Source organism: Muntiacus reevesi, chromosome 10 (genome assembly GCF_963930625.1).
Source record: "Muntiacus reevesi chromosome 10, mMunRee1.1, whole genome shotgun sequence".
Classification (NCBI taxonomy): domain Eukaryota; kingdom Metazoa; phylum Chordata; class Mammalia; order Artiodactyla; family Cervidae; genus Muntiacus; species Muntiacus reevesi.
The window spans coordinates 27,784,435-27,800,628 of record NC_089258.1 but is presented as its reverse complement, the minus strand read 5'-3'; the positions used below and the strand labels follow the sequence as shown (position 1 = coordinate 27,800,628).

Here is a 16,194-nt window from a genome sequence, read left to right as displayed (position 1 = left end):
TTATCAATTCCTCCTCTTCTCCGTGGCTACAGTCAATAAAATCTGCAAGCAGAATATCTTATTCATTATATTCTGCTCTTTTAACTTACCTTTGTGTGTCTATTAACTTAGGCTCTAACAATAAAATTTGGCCTCACCTTCCTTTGGAAACTTCCAGCCCCCCCAGACACATAAGAAGAGGTTGTGTCTTCATCACTCTGGCTCATTTACGGCTACGTGTTTCTGCTGCAAGTCTTTGATGAAGTGGCACAAAGGTTAAGGGCATGAGCTTTGGATTCAGACAAGGTCCACCACATATGGGTTTTGTGACTTTGGGACTCATCATTTCAGCCCTCAAGGTCTCAGTTTCCATCTCTATAAAATAAGGCTAATAATTTGTACCTCTGACTCATTAGACATATTAAATCTGATGGCAAATTTAAGGCAATCAGCAGAATAAAAATTGTAATAATTTTATCACTTCAAAACAAAGTGACAGGCAGAAACCTTATAAAAAACCAGAAGGGTTGACTTTAAAACTAGTTGGGGGGGGGGGCGCGGAAGTGGAAAACCAGCAGTGCTAAAAATCAAGGGCTACAGAGAAGGTTTAGAAGGAAGGTCCTGCCTTGCTCATTGTGGTGATCACGGAGCTTTGCTGGAGGACTCACAGAACACGAACATAAAAGATGACATAAGGAGGGTGGCTTACACAAGGCATGTAAGAATATTCTTTGTTCCTAAGGAGCTGGAGAGCCTCGCCCTGGAATGACTTCTCCAAGAGCAGTGAACAGGTAAATAATACCTTAGCTGGGCCCTGCCCTCTTAGCCAAACACCTGCTTTGGGTTGAGCCTGATGACTCTGAAACTACTTACAAAGTAGAAGAGCCCTCTGGCAGGAACATGGCCCTTCCTGGGCAAAAACAGCAAGGGACTGACTTCAGTAAAAGGCAAGCAGAATTGTTCACACCTGAACCTCTCCCATCATTTTAGTCATTCTTTATCTCACTATTTCTAAGTACCATCACTGGGATTTTTCTATCGGATATTATTATTTAGGATTATGAATGAATGAAAAAACATGTGCATCATTTGGACATGCTGGGCCATATAATCAAAACTCACATAGTTTAGAAGATAAATAATAGTTGTTTGGAAAAGGTTATTTCTGGCATCTTCTCATCTCAGCTCTGAGAAACAATTCTTTTTCACATGCCCATCTTGGTCAGGACATACCCTCTGTTCCAGCAAAGCTGTCCCAGGATTTCTACTGCTTGAATCATGGCTCACACATACTCGTCCTCCCAGATCCAATACTTGTGTAAAATGCTCTAGCGCAGAACAGAATTTGGAAGAGAGAAGAGGATCTATGAATCACAAGAAGTCTCAAAAGAGTTTGAGGGATTTTACATTCAATATAATTGCACTAAAACATTTAGCTCTGGTTCCAGGGGGAAAAAAAATCGAAGTGGGCAATGATAAGACAAAGAAAAATTCTTCCTTTAAAAAAAGAACTGAGATTAATAATTTAAGATGATTTGACTAACAACTGAATGTATTTTCTGCCAAAGAATAAATTTTTCTTCCTTTTAGATATTTCCCGCACTGAGGTTCTGGAGGACCTTAAGGTAATCTCCAACCAACAGTAAGCTGTGGAATTATGCAGCAAATTCTAGAGATGCTGGGAACTAGCTCTGAATGAGTTGGGTAGTATATGCTTGTATTTCTGATGAACAAATGTTTTTCTTGGCATGGGAAGAGGGAGATGGGCAAGTTGACTGAGTTCCCAGGACATGGAAAGCTTTCATTTGAAATGTTTTTTCCATCCTTGGCACGTGAAACTGTGGCTAATTCAAAAAGTCACAGAAATCTCAGGCAGGTGGGTTTCTTGGGAAGGGCCTATCACATGATATTCAACTTTAGGGCAGTGATAATTTTGGAGGCTTTCTATTTGCTGACTGGGGCAAGGTCTAATAATTTAACCACCAAAGACTTTTGGATGCGAAACAGAAGATGCCAAATCACCTATACCGCTCTGCACCCCTGGACTTACAGATGTCTTAGGTCTTTATAGGAGAAATGCCACTCTTCATAAGCATAAAACTCGAGATCACATTTTAATGTAGAAATTCAGATGTCAAAAATGGAAGGTTAGTGTTCTCTGGCCAGATAATTTTGAGACCAGCAGAACCTATTAAAAATTATGGCCAAGCCATTAAAATTATGTCTCGTATCCCATGTGCTAAAAACGATGTAAATCTTAGCACTTCACAATTATTCACTGGAGAGTCTCCGTTCCATTATTGTCATTTTTAAAGAAACCACCTCTTCCTTCTTTCACTCCAAGAGAAATCTGATTGCAACTGGAACCTGTGTGGAAGGTTCTGATGCCCTAGCAACTAACTGGATCTTCTTAAAGGTTGAATTTTATGTCTTACCTGTTTAGAAATCTGAAAAGCTTCTCTTCAAAAAGCAGGCATCTCAGATCTTAATTTTTAAGTGTCAAGTATTGCTGCAGTCAAGGTTAAATGAATTGATGGTTTGGCACTAGACTCAATACAATTCTTAGAGAAGATTTTCTTTTAAGCTTAAGTGTAACTCACACACTAATATTTTAAAGCTCTACTTAACGTCTTACATATCATATATGAAACAAAGAATGTATTTAGGTCAAGTTATATTTTAAGTGACCTCTAGGAATAGCCTATATGTTAAATATAAAGGTCTATGATGGCATTTATTAAAGATGGGATTAATTTCATGGGTTCTGCTATAATTTTTTCCACTCACCATTGTAGGGGTGAGTGACAAACTGCACACAGGGCAAATCCATGTCCATGCTCATGCCTTTGCATATAAAGTTTTATTGGAACACAGCCATGTCCATTTGTTTACATATTATCTATGGCTGCTTTTCCATTATAATGGCACTGTTGAGTGGTTTTAACAGAGACTCTGTGGCCCACAAACTTGAAAGTATTTTCTACCTGGCCCTTTACAGAAAAAGTCTGCCAAATCCTTGATTTATAGCTTGTAGAAATCAAGCAAAACAAGTCTCCTCTAACTCATATGTTATGTTAAAAGACTGGCAGGCAAAATTTTTAAGGAGAATAAAAATTTTTCACTAATCTATGAGTTTTGTTGGTTAGATTCACTCTATAGCTTCTCTGAATTGGATTTAACTGCAACCACTGTACACTTTTGGACAAAGACACAGGAAAAAAGCCACTCCATTCCAGGGTCAAATGATTATGCGTACTTGCTCTAAGGGGCTCTACTTCCAGGGGACTACACTGGTAATACCCACGTCCCCAGCAACACCACTCTTTCTGTCTCCTCCTGAGGACTGGAAAGGCTTACAACTTGTCTCAGCCTGCAGTTTCCCAGTTCTACAGAAGGTCTTGTTATTCAGTGAACAACAACAAAGTCGAAAATACTCTTTGTCAAGGAAGATTGTTTCCTCTTGGCAGACTGATGCGTCAAAGTTTCTGTCAGAGCAATCCCTACGGTTACATCTTTGGATCATTTATCTTTTGAACTTGCCTCTTAAATGCAAATGAAATAAACTTACCCTTGTACAGCTTGGTTCTGTGGAGTTTGTCATGTCAGACATGTTAGGAGACCCAGTACAACTAACTGAATTGCAAACTGTGATGCCTCCAAGAAATCGTTGGCCAGTTGAAGTCAGTATAATCACCTACCTAACTATTTCCACTGGAAAATTAGCAGACAGAACCAAAAGCATATCCACAGGTACAAATGAACACCTGGAAGATCATCAGTGGGTGAGTAATCAGAGTATCCAATGGCTGGTAAATGTCAGTCTTTAGCAGAAATTCAAGTCAGAGACTGGCAGACGGAAGCACACAGGAAATTCTTCCAAGCTCCCAGCAGAGCTGCTTCGAATGCACAGAAATGGAAATGACAACCTCAGGTGCTGGGGGCAGTTAGTACAGAGATGGTTGCAAACATAAGCATTTGTTGGCGAGAACACGCAGGATGGAGAACGTGTGGCCAAGTGGTAAACTTTGTTATGCGATGCAGACAACTTGGACTTTGATATGACATGAGAAGTGCCTGTGGTTTTTTGAGGAGAGATGCCCTGATAAAAAATGCTGCTGATCAAATATCATTCTAGAGTTTACAACCGAAATGCCAACTGAAAAGTTGTAACAGAAAACCCTTCACTTTATACAAAAAAATAAATAAATAAATCACGAAGCTTCTTATGGTTTGCTACCAATTCATACTAGCCAAGATGTCTCTTGTTGGGTGGGCTATATGGAGATCTGTCTTACAAGGAGAAGGTTTTCATGGCCAAAAGTTCTGGGTGTTTTCCCTAAGTTTCCATTAGGGCACAGGTTAAAAAACTATCTTAATTCACATATACCTTATGTATTTTGCACATGGTCTTAGGGTCTGATTTTTGTTTTAAGCGCACCACAGTAGCTGCTTCCTAAAGCAGGCCATTCTGTGCAGCATAACTGGACAGAGCGAAGAAACTGAATGGAAGAAAACGATGAAATGTCACCATTGGCCTGACCTCTTACAAAGGATAGAGCTGAATTTCAAAGTATGTATCCACCACCCAGACCCCGGGGAACTCCTCAGACCTAAACAAATCTCGTCATGAAACTACACTGTTCTAAGTTTCTCTCTTGTTTCATATGTATACGGGTATGTGTGTTTTTCTATACTGAAAGCAGTCTAAGAAAAAGCCTAATACAACCCAGTCCTCTATTTTATATGGCAGAAGGAACCCAGTAAACACAAACACAGCAGAACACTTCCTCTTGTTGACAACCTTATGATTTCAACTTAATGCATTGTTTAGAATAGCAATTATGTGTCATTTCCCATTATCTTACACACAGAATCAGCACTGCTTTTCTTTCCAACCACAGATCATGGAGAATACACAGAGACCACATGCTGGTGAGACATGTCAAGACTGACATCCCAGAGTCTAAGAGTTCTGTTTATGTCCAGAGCAAGTGTGCGGCCAGGCAGTGGGAATGAAATCAGCCCCCCTCCCCCATACCCCACCTTCTCCCATCTGCCTTCTTGGCTTCCCTCGCTCTCTTGGAGGGCTCCCTTCTCTCCCTTGTAGGGCTCCCCTCTGAATTGGGAGGCAAAGCAACTTAGGAAGAACCTTCGTGTTCAGCCAGTTTCCTTCTGCTGGAAAAGACTGGCTCATTCTCAAGATGGCAAACATTTGACCACTGCAAACAGCAGCGAGCATGTCAAGTCATTTTATTCACATGTCTCACTAGAGGATCAGAAAGCCAAGGACACACTGGTGATTTCCCTGGTTTTATGGATCTCTACTCCCCCCAGGCCTGCAACACATTTTTGGTTCTTGTGTTCAGAGCGACCTGGCATCTGCAGTGTGGGAAACCTTAACTGAGAGCCAGCGGCCCCGCAGCTTCTCCCTATTAAAATGTGCAATTGAATTTCACATGCGAGTTTCAAACACCATTCAAGGCGTGATTTACAGGCTACTGTCTAGCCCCACAGCTGTTTTTCGTCCCCCAGATGTAACCATTTCTAGGAATCCATCAATTGGTTCCCCAGCAAATAGCCTGTCCATTTTCAACCTCTTCTATCATTCTTGGGCATTTTGAATCACATAACACCTACACAGAAAGGATTCAAGAAAATACTGATTGAATGGACAAACTGCTAATTTTTCTTTCCATATTATCTATTCATGAGAAGAGCCCATTTGAAACCTTTTTTTCTGTTTACCCCACCTTAAACCTTTAGGTTCATCCCACTTAAACAATCACTCCTGACCCACTGATCCAGATTATTTACATACATTGAAATCAGCACAGATCCAATGAGTTCTGGGTAAGCCTCACTAGAGTGGCCACCCAGAGTGTTCACATTCATTACCCTTTCTTCTATAGAAAGAGAAAAACACTTTTAAATACTGCAACTTATCTCCCTGTGGCTAATAGACTACCTGTGTTACACAGAGAGTTAGTCAATATAATTTCATCATGTTTCTGCAACCACCCTTCTCCCAAGGTCCTAACCTTGTCTGACTTCCAAGAATCAGAAATCACCCCTGAAAAAGGTGAGACTTCAGGCTAAGAGCTGCGGTTAGTTCAACACCATGCTGATAACATCTTCTAAACATTTGATTCTGAACTGGGCAGTCAGAATGGCACCGTATTAATTTATGATTCTTCTGTGCATCACACAGCTCCTGGCAGAGAGTACAGGCTCAGAAGTTGACTGAACTTGACTCTTTTTTAGCCTGTGTAGAGGAAGGTAGGGCTTCCCAGGTGGCACTAGTGATAAAGAACCTGCCTGCCAATGCAGGAAACATAATGAGACACGGGTTTGATCCCTGAGTTGGGAAGATCCCCTGAGGAGGCATGGCAACCCATTCCAGTACTCTTGCCTGAAGAATCCAATGGACAAAGGAGCCTGGTGGGCTACAGTCCATGGGGTCACAAAGAGTCAGACACGACTGAAGTGACTTAGCCAGCACGCTCACAGAGGAAGGTGAGCCATGCACTGAGTGGTCTGCAGGACGTCCATGTGCTGGGGACTAAGACCCACCTTCCAAGGGAGGAGGACAAAGGGAAAAGAAGGTAAAACATGGAGACAAATGTGCCAGGAAAAGCCTTTGCTAGGAATGGTGCTTGGATAGATCTATTTGACCCAAGTGTGAAAGTGTTAGTTGCTTAGTCATGTCTGACTCTTTGTCAGGCTCCAAAGTCCATGGAATTCTCCAGGCAAGAATACTGGAGTGGATAGCTTTTCCTTTTTTCAGGGCATCTTCTCAACCCAGGGATTGAACCCAGATCTCCCACATTACAGACAGATTCTTTACCACCTGAGTCACCAGGGAAGCCCCATTTCACCCAAATGGCTCCATAAACATAGCTTCCATTCCAGATAAAAGCAACTCATTAACAATCATGTGAATGCTTGTTATCATGTGAAGACCTTACAATGTACAGAGTTTTTAACAGAGTTAAAAACTTTTTTTTAACAGAGTTTTAACTCTGTTTTTCCCTTTGTTGCAATATACCAATATCTTCCAAGGAACAGAAGCTCAAGGTGCAAAGGGGACATTTTCTGTAGTGTTTCACATGTGTTCCCTGCCCCTGTCTCCCAACCCCGCCGCCCTTAGCTTTGAGACTCCAAGTTTTCCTGGAAAACAACAACAAACAACACAGGCTTAACTGCCACACATCAGCAGAAGAGATGTGTGCTCACTTCATTACGAGCCACCATCGTAATAACAAGCCTTCACTGTTAAACAGAAGTCCTTCAAGACAGGAATACCAGCAAGGAGCTACTATGTTTAACCTGGTGTTTACTGATTGGCAAAGAAAAGGCCACTAAATTCTGCAACTCAACAAAGGGAACTTTTAGTCCCAGAACTTACCTTTCCTTTTCCTCCCAGCTTTCTCTGCTCAGACCTTGTGAATGAAGGTTCATCACTTACTCTTTTGCTAATCAGATAGTCAGACCACGTGGACATGCTGGGGCTGTCAGATCTTCAGGTAACCTAAGAAGTCTATCTTTTTAAACCCTTACATTAAACATAACCCCAAATTCATGCTTCGGCCTGCAATCCAAGGATGTAAACTGCTGCATAAAATGACCATTTATTAAATGTATATCTTTTCTCATTAATCTCTCAAGGCCATCAAGGGGTAGGTATCATCATCCAATTTGACCTTTGAGTGTAGGAAGCTAAGATTGCCCAGGAAAACACAACAGGCATTGAGAGAAGTAAGACTCAAAGCCAAGCCTTTGTTCCGAAGAGCCCATGAACTTTCTTGCCAGCCCACTAAGCTCCTACCAAGGACGTAACGACAGACCTTGCTTGGGAAACAGTCCGTTCCCTGACCTGGGAAGGTTTCAGGCTGGCGGTAGATAACCGGTTACCAGAGATGCTGAAGAAGGCATTCAACACCAGGTCAGGGGAGAGAGCAGCTCCTAGCTTTCCTACCTCTACAAGAATCTACAGACTTCTTCCTCTCCTAAGCATGTGGCTCTGCAGTCATCTGAGGTGGGCAATTAACACCACTGCGTTTCTTGGGCTGATCAAAACCAACCATGCTTTGCTGGGCTCTGCCACACGGGCCATCTCGCTCTCATTCTCTCTGGCGTACATCTTTGATTACACCACCAATGAGGAGACTCCCTCCAGGGCTTCCCGGATGTAGCCTGAAGCTCCGGAAGTGGCAGTTACTCCCTCCCTTCAACTGATGCTTCCTCATCAGTCTTCAGCCATAAAAAATTAAAAGAAAAATCACAAGGTGACTCCCAAATGACACATCCCCACCATTCACCCTTTCCATTCCCGCTCTGAATTGTGTTAACATATACATCTGGTACCCCCAAACACTTCACAGCACACACACCAATAAGTAAACGAAGGAACACGACTGTATTCCTCACGGTCCTGCGCTCAGCCACCGCGGAGGAGCTCAACACGAGCCCAGCGCACACGCGCGCTTTCCGCAAGCGGCACACACATCCGTGCAGACACGTCTTGTCTCGGAACCAGAGATGCTCACCGAATTCACTTCGCCCTCCACCTCGGTCTACACTGTTCCAACCTTTTCACGTTTCTTCCTTCACCTGAACCATCAGGTTTTCACATACGATTTTCTTCTAAAAAGAAGGCCTGGCTGTTAACCGCCGCCCACCCCGCCCCAACGGTGGCTGCCCGCGTCGGAGCCCGGTGTTACCATTGGAATCTTCCACTTCTTCGGCCGGGGTGGCTTTGGGGGAGGCGTGGTGGGCGTGCGAGGAGAGCAGGCTGACAATCCGCGGCCTGGGGAGGGTCAGGGCTTTTCCGTGGCCCTTGAGGGAGTGTTCCTTCAGCTGGCTGATTGTCATGGTGGAAAAGGAGCACCACGAACACTTGTAGGCGTGCTCGCCTGGGGGAAGACAGTGGGGGCGCCGGAGGAGGAGGGGGGGGGGAGATGGGAGGAAATAACGGTTAGTTCACTCAGAGAGCGCGCCTCAAGCTGCCTGCTCTGAGAACACCCTCAGACCAGCCCCTCGGCAACACCGTCCCCCCACCCCTCCAGCATCAAGTGACCTGGTCCCTCTTCACCCCATGCTCAGTTTACGGGAAGGAGCCTACAACGGATTCCCCAGCAGGGCCTGAAATCACATGTCTAGCTAGCTCCCTCAGAAAGTCTTCCCATCTCTCTCCCTCTGTCTGTATAACAGAAATGACTGTGTCTGTTTTCATTTCAGTCTCTGCATCATCCACAGAAAATAATACACTTCATTCTCATTCCAAGGGTTGATGGGTGGCTTTCCCAGCACCAAGTCACTCGGTGCAAACTATTGTGCCATCCTCGTAACTCACTTCCTTGATGACTCTATATGTGGGGTTTTCTTTGGACCTGTTCACAAACTTGAGAACAAAACTCTATTTCCCTATCTGATCAACAGTACAGAAATGGGTCAAAGTGATTTCTTAAATGACAGAAGTGTATACATATATAAAAATGTGTGCATGTGTGTGTAGCTCACATATTTTTAAATTCTAAATTTTATATTTTTATAAAATAAATATTTTATATTTTCAATATAAAGGGCATTTAAATAGAAATAGCTCAGTTGGTGAAGAATCCACCTGCCATGCAGGAGACCCCGGTTTGATTCCTGGGTCAGGAAGACCCACTAGAAAAGGGATAGGCTACCCACTTCAATATTCTTGGGCTTCCCTTGTGGCTCAACTGGTCAAGAATCTACCTGTAATAAGGGAAATCTGGGTTCGATCCCTGGGTTGGGAAGATCCCCTGGAGAAAGGAAATGCTACCCACTCCAGTATTCTGGCCTAGAGAATTCCATGGACTGTACAGTCCTTGGGGTTGCAAAGAGTCAGACACAACTGAGCAACTTTCACTTCCCTAAGTAGAAATAAGTATTTTTGTTTTATTCAAAATAATTTTAATTGGAATATAGTTAATTTACAATGTTGCATTTCTGTTGTACAGCAAAGTGAATCAGTTATACATATATCTACTCTTTGATAGATTCTTTTCCCACAAAGGTCATTACAGAGTACTGAGTAGAGTTCCCTGTGATAAACACCAGGAGGTTCTTATATGTAGCATATATATGTCAATCCCAATCTCCAATTTATCCCCCCTCTTTCCTTGGTAACCATAAGTTTGCTTTCTAAAAGTACTTTCCTTTTAACTGTTTTTATACCACTGAAATATAGCACAGATCACTATGATCAAGTTAAATGAGAGTATGATTTACTTTTGCCCTAAGCCAGCTTTTAAATGAACTGCAGGGTGTAAAATGGGCATGCATACCTCATTGGACAGACAAACACTGGTACAATCAACTCAGAAAGCAATTTTGCTTTTAACAACAGTAAGTTTAGAAAGCTCAGGCCCGAAATTCAGTAATTCCACTTCTGAGAGTTTATATTAAGGAAATATCCTTTAGTACTTAGAAATCTCTATTTAGAAATATATATTATTTATGATTAAAAAAGGGATGAAATAATCTAAGTCTCCAACCCCAGGGAAATGATTAAGTAAATGTGGGTATATCTTCTTGATAAATTACTATTCATTAAAATAAATTCTTAAAGAGTTGGTCATACATAGGAAAATAAACTTCTGATACTCAGAAAAATAAATAGAAAGGCATAATACATTAAATTATAATCACAACTAGGAGAAAATATTACAGAGGAAATGGTTGAAAGGAAATATTATCAAATATTAATAACAGTGGTCTTTAGATAATAAGGTTGTGAATGGCTACTGCATTTCTTCTTTAATTTTGAAATTTTCTCTAACGAACATGTATTTTTTAAATTTATTTTTAGGTAAAATGTAAAATCCAGAGGAGAGGACCAGTGAATGTGAACTGAGGACGATGTTAATGATGTGCTACAGACAAATGCTCACCATAGCAAAGCAAGGAAGAGCAAGTAAACCTCCATCCTTGCTTTTACCCTGTTGTGATGGTTACCTTCCTGCCACCTAATTACTAAGTGGAAAATTACTAAGTGGTTTCATGTGAGGCAAGGCCAGCATCCAAAGTCCTGCATTCAGCCTCCTTTTTACAACTGATGACCCCCACAGCGTGCATTTCCAAGAAAGCCTTGAAGAGACCCACACAAATCCTTGAATGATGCAACATGCATTCTGCCCAGAGCAGAAGGGAAGCTCAAAGAAGTCAGAGGACCCAAACAAGAAATCAGTCAATTCCACGCTCCTCAAACCATGACCTGGGAGCTACAGGATAATGCTGGGCATGAACAATGATATTTACTAACATAATAAATACAGGGACCTCCCTGGTGGGGCCCAAGTTTGATCACTGGTCAGAGAACTAGATCCCACATGCTGCAACTAAAGATCCCTCATGCTGCAACTAAGACCAGGTACCGCCAAATAAATAAACACTTTAATAAACAATTAAATAATACGCATATATGTCATTTTATATACTACTGCTCTTCTTATTTCACTTCTTGATTTTTCAGTGCAAAGATGGCTACGTGAACCCTGGTGGGTGGTCATAAGTGGCATAACTTGAGAGAGAATTCCAAACCAGGTTAGTTAATGGTTAGTACATACTACTTTTTGCCCTTTAAAATAAAATACTCTATTGAGCAGAACAAGACAAGTCAAGAGTCTTTTTGGAAAATGATTTGACTTAAGCCATGTCATAGATACCAAGATTGCAAGATACCAAGACGTCCAAGGTGTGCAGAGGACTAGATAACATTGCTTCCACTCTCTCTGGACACTTTCTTCTTGCCAACCAGTGAGCACAGAAGGCCAGGCTGCTTGGTCAGCTCCAAGAATATATGCTTCAGCTCAATGCCCTAGAGTCAGTGTGCAGCTTGTGGCACTTTATTTTAAAGTCCTTCCCACAGGCCAAATCACTTACCCAACTCCCACTGGTAAAGTGTTTTTGACCAGGCTGAGATCTATAGGAAAAACTTCTGAGGATGGTGTCCCAGCTGAATGATTTACAATATACACCAGTTAGAAAAGAGTGGCTTGATCCCCAAAACCTCTTACTCCTTGGACTTTAGTAAAATGTTCTGGGAGATTTAAAAATACTAACAGAAAAGAGCCTATACAGCTAATCTGCCGACCACCCCCCCCACCCCGCACCCCGCCACCTGCTGTGAACTTAAAGCTTCAGTAGTTTTACTCCATTAAGACAGTTCAACAGAACTCAACATTCAGGAAATAACAAAGAGATGGTCTTATTTCCACAAGGGATGCTGCTGCTGCTGCTAAGTCCCTTCAGTCGTCTCCGACTGTGCGACCCCAGAGACGGCAGCCCGCCAGGCTCCCCCGTCCCTGGAATTCTCCAGGCAAGAACACTGGAGTGGGTTGCCATTTCCTTCTCCAATGCGTGAAAGTGAAAAGTAAAAGTGAACTCACTCAGTCGTGTCCGATTCTTAGCGACCCCATGGACTGCAGCCCACCAGGCTCCTCTGTCCATGGGATTTTCCAGGCAAGAGGACTGGAGTGGGGTGCCATTGCCTTCTCCACCACAGGGGATGAAGAGATGACCAAAGTGAAGGTCTTGTGTTCTGGGCAGTTTTCATAACCATACAATGGAAGTTAATAAAGGAGGCAGAAAAGTTCTAGCTGATTGAAAAATTTAAAGCTAGAATTCATGGTGGGGAGGGGTGGAAGGGAGGTTCAAAAGGGAAGAGATACAATGTTTATATGGGGCTGATTCACTTCATTGTATAGCAGAAACTAACGCAACACTATAATGCAATTATACACCAATAAAAAAGTAAAAAATAAACCAGAATTCAACTAGTATTCTAAATACCTTAGCTGAGGAAACTCCTGGAGGAGACTTGATCTCTAGAAGAATCTCTGATAGTATCAGTAGCTATTCTAAAGTTGTCTGTTTCCCCAACTTCCCTCTGCGTTTGAAGCAAGTTCCTCAAGGGCTGTGGACACCTCTGAGAGGGCACCAGAGGCGGCGGTGCAGCTGGGCTTCTCAGAGGACTGAGGAATCATGGGAAATGCCCCCAGGCTCCCCCGAAACTGCCTTTCCTACTCAGGCCTCTTTCCTCTCTCGGCCGAGTTCTGATTAGCTATCTGTAGGCATCTCCATCATACACCAAGTAGAGAAGAGCAAAACAGAGAGAGGTAGCAACATGTGAGTGCAAGGATGTTTGGGTTTTGTTCTGGAGTCAGATTCTCAGTGAATGGGCTCTGTGGCTGAGAAAGTGTTGCGTGTCAGTCGCTCAGTCGTGTCCAACTCTTGTGACCCCATGGACTGTATAGCCCGCCAGGTTCCTCTGTCTGTGGAATTCTCCAGGCAAGAATACTGGAGTGGCTAACCATTCCCTTCTCCAGGGAATCTTCCTGACCCAGGGATCAAACCCAGGGCTCCTGCATTGCAGGTGGATTCTTTACCATCTGAGTCACAAGGGTGGCCATGAGCAGGACACTTAATTTTAAATCTCTGTAGCTTCACCTGAAGAGTGAAGAGTGACAACAGCATCCACCCTTTAGGGCTGTTTTGAGGATTAAATGAGATGATGACTATCACATCTTCTTAGGGAAGAGCCTAGTCGTTAAGGGATGTTCATGAGACCAGCCTGATGAGAAGACAGGGTAACAGAGATCAGCACAGCTCCTGGACACTCAGGACCAAGGTCTCTTCTTATCTGGGACTTGGAAATGCATCTAAGGGCATCTCAGGAGAAATCTCAGATATCCTGATTTCTCTCTGCCCCTTTCAACATTTCTAAGATTATAACTTTATTTTAGTAGGAAATTACTTTTAGTAGATGTACCAATTCTTGCACTTCCATTAGAAAGTCTATGTAATTTAGATATTTCTCTTAAAAAAACAGAACCCATGAGTAGCAAAAATCTGTTAGTGGATACATATTATTTGAATGAACCAACTATGACATGGGTGACATGGAGCTTGGTATTATTTTGCCTTTGGGGCCATTCTTTAATTTTTCTTTATTAGATTGAGATAAAACTGAATTCATGACGATTTCAAAGAAAACTTTTTCTCATGTGTATGGAGCAAGAGACTTAAAATTTCACTCAGTAAAGACCACTGGATTTCAAATTCAGACAACTAGTGTACAAAGAACAACAACTCACCAGCATGAGCTTTGAGGATGTGTGTCTTCAGCCGGCTGTTGTAGGAGGACTTGAAGGAGCAGAGTTTGCATCGGAATGGTTTATGGTGTCCGTGGTGGGTTTGCATATGGCGATCCAAACTGGATGTAGAAGAGAAAAAAAAAAAAAAAGGAAATGACAGGATTAAAAACAGCATCCAACATTGTCTCATTGCCATTTTCCAGAAATCCCATTTCTAAGCTGTTCAAAATAATTTTGTTACTTTCCAAGGATGGATGGCACTTAACCGGAAAAAAAAGATTGGCAAGAACTGGGGAAGCTAAAGGAAGGAAGAAATCAAAAATGTTTTTGGATTGAGAGACATGGCAATGGAAACAGGTCTTGGTAGACTTATTTTCCCTTCTCTAAAGCATTGCAAAGTAGAAGAGGACATCCAAAAACAAAAGGTAAAATACGGACAAATTAAAGTTTTCTGCAAAGTCAGTGAGGAGTGTCTATCAAAGAGGTCTTGAACTTATTCCCCATCTTCCCCCACAAAATGAGATTTAGAGAAACTTTGTATGTAAAAAGGGCTGACTTTCTTCTTAAATCTTAATTCCACCATGAACACCTGTGTAGGGCAGGGAGCTTTCAAAGTGGCTGAACTATCTGCGGTGGGCTGTCTGTTTCCACAGTCTTTATAAATATGGAGGCCCAGAGCAGGCATGTTTACGGGAAGCTGTATGATCCAAAGGCTGGCCTTGCCTTCTGATAAAACCATGTTTGCTGTATACCAGTCTTTCAGAAGCAACTTATACAGAAATTATTATAATGAACTCCCAGTATTTCATAATAATTACTACTGTTAAAAAAATAATAAATCTACCAAACAAGGTGTGGGAAGATGTTCTAATTTGTATCAATGCCCCAGAGAACTAGATTCCATTCTAAATGACTCATATGGGAATGGTACTTCTTAGTATTTAAATATATAATGTTCTCCCAAGCTCCCAAGCAGCACTTTCCATTGCCTTAGGACACCTCCTTCTGGACGTCCTTCAGCTATCTTAAACTCAACCAACCCGAAACAAAAGAGTCAGTTTTTTGTTTTTTTTTTAATCCAAAACAAATTCTCTCCATTTCCTTGTTTTTAGAAAGAGCACTTCCATGCTGCCAGTCAACTAGACTGGAAACCTCCATGTCATTTGCACTGTACTCTGTCCAGTCTCCCCTCCAAGAAGTCAATTTTTCCAAGCCATGAAGATCGTCCTTCCCTTAACTGTTTCCAAAGTTCCATTCTAACCCGTTGGCTCAGCTATCTATCATGAGGCTCCTACTTGGTCTCCCCCATTTTTTCCCCCCAACTCAAAAGCTCAAGCGATGCAGTCAGACTGCCTGGGATCAAACACCAGCTATTACTCATAAGCCGAGTGGCCTTGGGCAAGTTACACAACTTCTCTACGTTAAAAGGCCTGACTTCTCTTTATCCATAAATGGAGATAATAATGGGACCATACTTCATAGGGCTGTTCTGAGAATAAAGAGATAATGCTTGAAGGTACGTAGCACAATGCCTGGCACACAGTGAGGCTTGACAAATGTCAGTGATTAAGATGTCTACTCATTACAGTCTTCCTTTCACCAGTAACATAAATTACAAAGCATGCATTCCCCATTCAAAGACCCCAAATAGGGTCTCAAGTATTCAGACTTTACCTTCTACTATAGCACTTAAAAATTAGTCCAACCAAGGACTTCCCTGGCAATCCAGTGGTTAAGACTCCATGCTTCCACTGCAGGAGGCATGGGTTTGATCCCTGGCCAGAGAACTAAGATCCCACATATCTTGTGCCCCGCCACCCCAAAAAGTCCAATAGGACCACCAGCTGAGTGCCTCTGAGCATCACCTTCTTCCTCAGGACCCTCGTCTCTCATCTTTCTTTCACACTATATGTTCTTTCCAAACTCTTCAAGTCCTACCTTCCTACTTGAAGACTTGACTCAAAAACTCCCTGGTTCCATAAAATCCTGATTCTTCAAAAGTGGATGTACCATCTCTCTTCTTTGAAACTTTGTAGCATTTTATTGATACATTTTTTAAAGACATGTGCATTATTTTGCCAAGTCATTTGTA

At 42.3% G+C, this 16,194-nt stretch overlaps 1 protein-coding gene across 7 annotated transcripts in view; it reads right to left on the bottom strand.

Annotated features, from left to right (window-relative positions):
* ZNF462 (zinc finger protein 462) overlaps positions 1-16,194 on the bottom strand; it is a 151,058-nt gene that overhangs the window by 68,165 nt on the left and 66,699 nt on the right. For all 7 annotated transcript variants that reach the window (XM_065946671.1, XM_065946677.1, XM_065946678.1 and 4 more), the window contains exons 6-7: positions 14,103-14,221; positions 8,700-8,891 (exon numbers count right to left, since the gene is read on the bottom strand). In XM_065946671.1, coding sequence (XP_065802743.1) covers positions 8,700-8,891; positions 14,103-14,221 — 311 coding nt within the window. The remainder of the gene's footprint in view (positions 1-8,699; positions 8,892-14,102; positions 14,222-16,194) is intronic.